Raw genomic sequence first — 7,454 nt, 5'->3', positions numbered from 1 at the left:
CGGTTGACCGTCTCCGAGATGCTGCAGCCGGCGCTTCGAGCGCCGACGATCAGTCCCCGTTCGAACTCGGTCAAGTCCCGCGACTTGCCCATTTTTGGGGGGCTGGGTAGCAGATCCGATTCCTTTTTCTTAATCAACACAACCTCACCTTTCTTTCTTGGTTGTAATTGTTGCTCTTCCTCTACGGTCATGTTTGCTGCAATGTGCTCCTCGTCGCCCTCTTTCGTTAGATTTGACATCGCTGAAAACAAAACTACTGATTCAAGTCTTCTATTTGAGTAAAAGTACACGAATACGGTTGGTAAATTAATGCGATAGTCAAAAATTCCCCTAACAATATGTGCTCTACGCCCCCACTACTATTACAATTGTGTCTGTGGAGTATGTATTGAACAGCAAAATCTACCCTCTTTTTTACTCAATCTCGGAGGGCAGCCATTTGCCACTTGTCGACTAAAAATGACCACAATTAGTCAGTGAACATTTAATGACCAACTTTAAAAACGGTCAAATTTTGAGTGCACTTGCAAAGTTTATAATGCATTTCAGGTTCATCCTGAAATAATTATCACCCGAAAGCTGAATATGATGTACAGTTGGATGACTTGGCACACAGAGAAAAACAATCTTCCATCAAGTTTTCTTTTTTTAAATTAGCATATACAGTACTCATACTGACAAAAAAAGATAATCATGTGACATGCCATATGTTCTTAAGACCTAACAGGCATTCACTTCACTTCAAAACAATCCATCAAACAAATGTACCCATAGATTAGAAATGTGTAATGAAGTGTGTAATGGTCCGTAGTGAGTAATAAAACAAATACTAACTTGGCTAAGAAAAACGGAGAAAAACACCTTACTTGTGTCCCCCCCCCCAATAAGTAAAATGGTAAACCTTGCAAGTAAGTCACCACAAGGGGGTAGCGCTCTGCTTCTCATAAAACAAGTTTGCTCAAGACATGCACCAGGCATCATCACTTGACTGAATCTTCAATTAAAAAAAAAAAAAAACATACACAGGACATAAAGAGAAAAAAGCAGCCTAATAACGCACCCACACACACAAAAAAAAAATCAAAATAGCGACCTACCAAAGGCAAAGAACACAAATAGCTTTAATTAGGCATATATGAAGGAATTTCCTATTGTCAATCAGAGTCTGCAAAGGTCTGATTGTCAGCGGTCTCTGAAAGACTAATCTTGTGGTGTGGGAAGTATTAATGTACTATCGAGCAATAAGCATATTTGTTCATGCCTTAAGGGGTTTCTTATTAATTTTAACAACAGAATTGTTAATCTCATTGTGTGTATCCCACTTGAAATAACCAAAATAAACAAGGTCTCCATGAGTCCGAGATATTTACAAAACAACATAATTTTCTGTATATAAATATCAATTAACAGATTCATTACCATCCCTGTTAAAATGGATCTTTGACGTCTATAGCCATCAATTAGTTGATGACTATCAAAGAGATTCACAGAGCGTGAGCTACATCATTGCACGCATTCAGCTGCCTGTCGAGGATCTGCTTCTCCACCAAGTCTTCCACTCGACCGACCTCCACCTCATCCACGTCGTCCATGAAACTGGCCCAATCGGCGCCTCCGTCTTCACGTTCGGCGACCTCCGCTTGGCCGGGCGGGTGCAAGGGGGTGGAGTCGGCGTGAGTGGTGGTCACGCAGTTGCAGCTGTCGCAAATGCCGTAACGTCGGAAGCCCGGGGACACGCTGGATCCGGAGAAGATTCTCCTGCAGCTCTTGCATGACATGGGCAAGTCATGCCGATGGACCTGGTTAGGAAGAGTCACTTTGTAAGGATGAACCAAAACAGCTGCAAGTAACCATTACTTTAGTCACCGATTCTGATGATGATTTTGATAATGAGTTGGGTAACAAGTTTTCACTTCCTCCTCTTTTTAAAAAGTAGGTATTTTTGTGCGAGTCCTGAATTCTTTCTTCCAATTTTACTATAAAGATATGTCCATCCATTCATCCATTTTCTAGAGCTGCATATTGCTCACAAACGTTGTAGGCTTCCTGGCATCTATCACAGCTAACTGGGCAGTAGGCAGGGGGACACCCTCACCATGTTGCCAGCCAATTACAGGGCACACAAAGACGAACAACCATTCATGCACCTAATCACACTTACGGACAATTTAGTATGTCCAATACACCTGCCATGCATGTTTTTGGAGAGTGGAAGGAAGCCGGAGTGCCTGGAGAGAACCCACACAGGCTCGAGGAGAACATGCAAACTCCACACAGGAAGGCCGGAGGTGGATTTGAACTTGGGTCCCTGAACTGTGAAGCGGACATGCTAACCACTGCTTCACCGAGCCGTCCACAAAGATATATTTAAAATGTATTTGAAAAACACTTATGAACAATTTAGTATGTCCAATACATATGCCATTCATGTTTTTGGAGAGTGGGAGGAAGCCGTAGTGCCTGGACAGAACCCACGCAGGCTCGAATAGAACACGCAAACTCCACACAGGAAGGCCAGAGGTGGATTTGAACATGGGTCCCTGAACTGTGAAGCGGACGTGCTAACCACTGCTTCACCGAGCCGCCCACAAAGATATATCAAAAATGTATTTGAAAAAAAATTAAAACATCTAAATTATGCAAATCGGTAAATTTGTTAAATCAATACACAGTAGGCTGAAATACACTAAAAAAAGGTTAAAAGTTGAAAGTTTTAAATTTATTTTTCTAATTTTGATGCCAGTACTTTCCCTTTTACTGGAAAAAAAAAAACACTGGCTCAAAATACTTGTAATCGGTACTGACTGGAAAAAAAACAATATTGGTTTATCTCTATTGACTACTTATGGAAGCTGACACTTAAGGGGGTAAAAGACACAACCCCTTCTCTGTAGTGGTTGGCGCTATCCTATGGCAGTTTGACGTTGGCGAATAATCATCTGTGTCAGAATAAGGTCCTTTTTAAACGAAACCTTATATACTCTAGCAAAAGCTCTAGAGCACAGGTGTCAAATCCCAGTCCTTGAGTGCTGCTGTCCTACATGTTTTCTAACCCTCGCTCTCTCATACACACCTGATTCAAATGATCAGGATCATTTTCAAGATTCAGCGGCGCTTGCTAATGAACTAACCATTTGAATCTGGTGTGGTGGATAGAGACAACCAAAAAACATACAGGATACTGGCTCTTGAGGACTATGCTCTAGAGGAAGTACTGGTATCAGTTTTAAAACAAATGATATCAATCATTCCTAATTACATCTTGTTCTCAGGCAACTTCCTATTAGCAATTTGGTTTACTGATTTTCTTGAGACCTGGAGGAGGCCAATTTGCTCTAAATGATTACTCGATTGACTAGCTAGTTACTTTTTGAATAATCAATTAAATTTGACAGCTTTGATTCTCATCCACAATTTAGCCTTTTTGTTATCATGTGTTAAGGCTGGCATTGAATGAGTTATAAACTAAAACAAATGAGAATGATCATTTTTGTCTCAAATTTTACCCTAAACATAACGGGCTATCTTCAAAGCCCACAACAGAAGATTCAACTCTTACACTGAGGGCGTGGGTGCGAAGATGCTCCTGTCTCGTGAACCTCTTGCCACACATGGGGCAAGGGAAGGGCCTCTCACCCGTGTGGCATCGAAGGTGCCGCTTCATGATTCCTTTCTGTTTGGCCGTGTATGGGCAGAAGGGGCACTTGTGCAGTTTGACTGGAACCAATAAGCTGTCACCTGCAGGATCAAAGAGGTCCATTAGGTCATTCAAGACTACAGCCGTCAAATAACCATTTTTATATTAGTAACTCTTCCAGTGCCAAACGTTATCGGAAAGGGCAACCTCTAGAGTGCCTAGAATATTTAGCATTTTCACTCATCCTTCTAGGCTGTCATAACATTGTGAGCTATGTCTTTGTAAACAAGATTGATTTCCATTCCTTACGAAGAACTACATGTAATATGTGTCATATAGGGTCCTATATTTACTGGACCCTGGTTTGTTCCTTGAATTTGTCCTATGTCGAATGGGATTGCTATCTGACACAATTTAACTCTTCCAGTGCCAAATGTTATCAGAAATGGCAGCCTCTTGAGTGTCTAGTATATTTAGCATTTTTACTCATCTTTTAAGGCCGACAGAATATTATTGTGTGCTATGTCTATGTTAATATGGGAGGTACCATATGAAAGATTGATTTCCATTCCTTACTTAAAAGTATGTAATATATGCATTGTATGTATAATAACACTGCCATCCAATGGTCATGGTTATCACAGTAGTGCTCAATTGGCTTATTACACAAGAACTAGTCAGGGGTGTCACCCACTTTCTATAAAAAAAACGTATGACGAGGTTTTTATTATTCTTTTTATTCCACCGTTAAAAGACGAGAATTCTCCTCCATGGCTCTAAGAGTTAACTAATCCACTGACTGCCCAGTATAATGGCTCGTTGATGGCTATAGCCATCAATGGCAGCAAATGAGTCAACATTTTCTGGAATCAATCTAAAAGGATTTTAACTATAGTGTCATTGGCAGTAAATGAGTTAAAATCTGCTTGAACCAATCACCTGTGTCCTCTCCAATCCAATCAGACTGGATTTCCATCACAGATGATCCCACAAAACCCAAAGTGTCCTCCATTCGGCTCCCGCCTAAAATGCTGCCTGGGGTTCTTTGAGTCATACGCTGGCCCGCTCTGTCCACTAGTTGGGTGGGGCCTTCACCCCTGGCCAGCATCTCCATTAACTGCCTGGCACTAAAGGAAGAGCTGTAACCCACAGACGAGCGCTCAGTGGAAAAACTTGGTGGAAGCGATCTGCTATGAAGAGGAAGCGGAGCTCCGTGATATGACACCAGGTCTTTATTGTCCGGAGATTCAATGAGCTCCTCATCTGGGTCATACTCGATCTTGGGGTTCACTAATTCGGGGGTCAGCGTGGAGCACCGCGTCATAGAGAGGTTAGTCTGCTCCGAATGAGTTTTGGGTTTTTCTCCGGCAGAGTGATAGTCGGCATCCATATCTCGGCTCGGGCCTGGTGGGGTGTGACCAGGAATGGATAACGGGCTCCGAGTCGGCTTTAGAGATACCCCATCTGCTTCAGTCACTTGCAAACGAGGCTCCGCCACCGCAACGCTGTTCGACTTGGACTCAGCAGGAGTTAAGCTGTCTGCAGGTCGGTATCGTCCTTCCTGTCCGGGAGTTTCCTCGTTTGTTACACCCTCCTTGTCTTTATTGCATATTTCCAAAGAAGAGCTGATGTATTTTTTGCAAAGGTTGACCAGGTCGGTCATTTGTAAGTAGCTGGCGGCGGACATGACTTCGATGACACTGCTGCTGCTCAATGCCAAGCGGCCGGAGTAGAGGAAGTCCAGGATGATGGAGAAGGCATCAGCTGTAACAATGTCTAATGACGCTGTGCTTTGACGCAGTCCACTATCCTGAAATGAGATCAACAGAAAAAGCTCAAAGGCAAAGTTGGTGTTTCAAACTGCATGAAACAAGTTGCAAAATTTAAAAAATTAGAATACTTAAGGTTGGCTCCTAACAAAGTTGGGTAAAATAGAATTTAGACCATCATCTTTCAAACGAGGGTAATGTGAGGAGGTACATAAGATTTTATTTGAGGCTTCTGCAGGTATCAACAAGGCAAATACTTTTAAATGCCATGGCAGGAACAGTTTAGTTTTCAAATGAAAAGATAGTGAATTGAAACATAACCAACCTACCACCAAATTGTATCAGTGAGTCCTTTGCAAAACGTTTGCCTTTGTTACATTTTATGAAGTTGTGCATTGTTAATAAGTGACACAATGTTACAGTGAATGAGACTCACTTCAAAAAGATATTTACTTCAATGTCTGGTTATGATAAACACTCAAATATGATACCTCCTTTAAAGCAGCATCGATTCCAAATTACCTAGGTTGAAAATGTTCTCATAGCCCCAAATGTCCTTAGCGTGAATTGCTATGCAAATTTACTGGAAATATTCATCGCTATTTCTAACAGTCTGTCAAACTGTCTAACCTTCCCATCTTGTGTCTTTTCTTCTTTAGGTTTTGTTTGTCTTTGTACTTGGGTGAATGGTCTTTATAGGCTTTTTGAACATTTTTTTTATGTTTTTTTTTCATACCTGCACTAGAATAAAAACAAAGTTGTCCTATGACTGGAGGGAAGAGGACATTATGTAAATGCCCACTCTATTGCAACGCTATCTCTGGTAGAGGAAGGGTACTATATATTCTCCTGGGATCCAGCCTATTAAATTGTGTCACACATGCAAAGATTTGACCTCATGAGAATGTATATAAAAATGAAGCAAAATTGACTGTAGCATTGAACAAAGTGTGGTCCATCATCAAAATAGCATTGGACCTGTAAGTAGTGGACTAAAAGAGCCCTAAAGTAGCCACTTCCGGCGAAGAGGACATTGCGGTGAGCCTTGAAGACGCGTCCTTCGACCAGGATGCTGCAGTCACAGAAATAACCCCGCTTGCGCTGCTCGTTGAGTTCAAACAGAAGCTTGGGTAGGTAGCAAGGCACCTCCATGACTAAACTTCTGTGGGCTCTGCAAGCACAAAAGGGACTATAAAAAATTAATAAGAGAGTAAACGGAAATGCATTGAGTCACATTAGTTTCAATTGAGTCACATAATTCCAAAACAACACTACGTGTAGTTGAATTATTGTTTCCTGGTATTTTATGTGTCGGTATGCACTGTGTTGAACGACTCCAGAGTGTGTGTGCAATTAACCGAACGATCTTTAACGGCGCTATCTGTTGTGTCTTCTTTTCAAATTATGGCAAGATGTGATTTAACACTTCCAGGCGGAATTGTATGAAAAACTATAGCCACATACAAGAAATGATTTAACGCTCTCATACAAAACAACGTAATAACACGAGGTAATAGCTTCATGTTGTCTTTGTTTTCAGACTAGCTCGCGCTGCTAACGCTAACTAGCTGGTAACAAACCATATTCGGTTAATCGTAACACCACCTTAAAGAGCGCGATTAAAATAAAATCACAATCAAACGGAATGATTTACACGCCCAAACCCTTTAAATACCTCGATGATGAGTCGTGATCTTGATAGCATTAGACTGCTAAGTCCACAGTTTTTCTGCGATCGAAGTACATTAGAAACACTTCCGGTATTACACGATTTACGTTTGCGTTGGCCAATCAAGAGTGACCATGTTGTGTCAACGCCTCGGAGTGCTGAACCAATGAAAAAGGCAAGGACAACTTCGATGTAAAAAATATTATTATTATTATTATTATTATTATTATTATTATTATTATTATTATTATTATTATTATTATTATTATTATTATTATTACATTGGAGTGGGTCATACATAATTCACCCACAGAACTGTAGTTAGGATTAGAGGTTTAAGGGGGAACAATAATAAAGAGGGGATATAAAATTCAGAGGC

The 7,454-nt window shown here is 41.0% G+C and overlaps 1 protein-coding gene across 2 annotated transcripts; it reads right to left on the bottom strand.

Annotated features, from left to right (window-relative positions):
- Window positions 1-469: 469 nt before the first annotated feature.
- On the bottom strand, window positions 470-7,168 carry LOC148406675 (zinc finger and BTB domain-containing protein 8B-like). 2 transcript variants are annotated; one of them, XM_088405227.1, is made up of 5 exons: window positions 7,082-7,168; window positions 6,385-6,577; window positions 4,577-5,447; window positions 3,560-3,738; window positions 470-1,799 (listed from the first exon to the last, which is right to left on the bottom strand). In XM_088405227.1, the coding sequence occupies exons 2-5, from the start codon at window positions 6,556-6,558 to the stop codon at window positions 1,485-1,487; spliced, it is 1,539 nt and encodes a 512-aa protein (XP_088261353.1). In that variant the 5' UTR covers window positions 6,559-6,577; window positions 7,082-7,168; the 3' UTR covers window positions 470-1,484. The 2 variants fall into 2 exon arrangements, with proteins under 2 accessions (XP_088261353.1, XP_088261354.1); XM_088405228.1 differs by having other exon boundaries at window positions 6,385-6,595; window positions 7,082-7,159.
- Window positions 7,169-7,454: the final 286 nt, after the last annotated feature.

This window comes from Hippichthys cyanospilos, chromosome 21 (genome assembly GCF_059441005.1).
Source record: "Hippichthys cyanospilos isolate Australia breed blue-spotted pipefish chromosome 21, RoL_Hcya_1.0, whole genome shotgun sequence".
NCBI classification, from domain to species: domain Eukaryota; kingdom Metazoa; phylum Chordata; class Actinopteri; order Syngnathiformes; family Syngnathidae; genus Hippichthys; species Hippichthys cyanospilos.
This window is presented reverse-complemented; position numbering and strand designations above follow the sequence as displayed.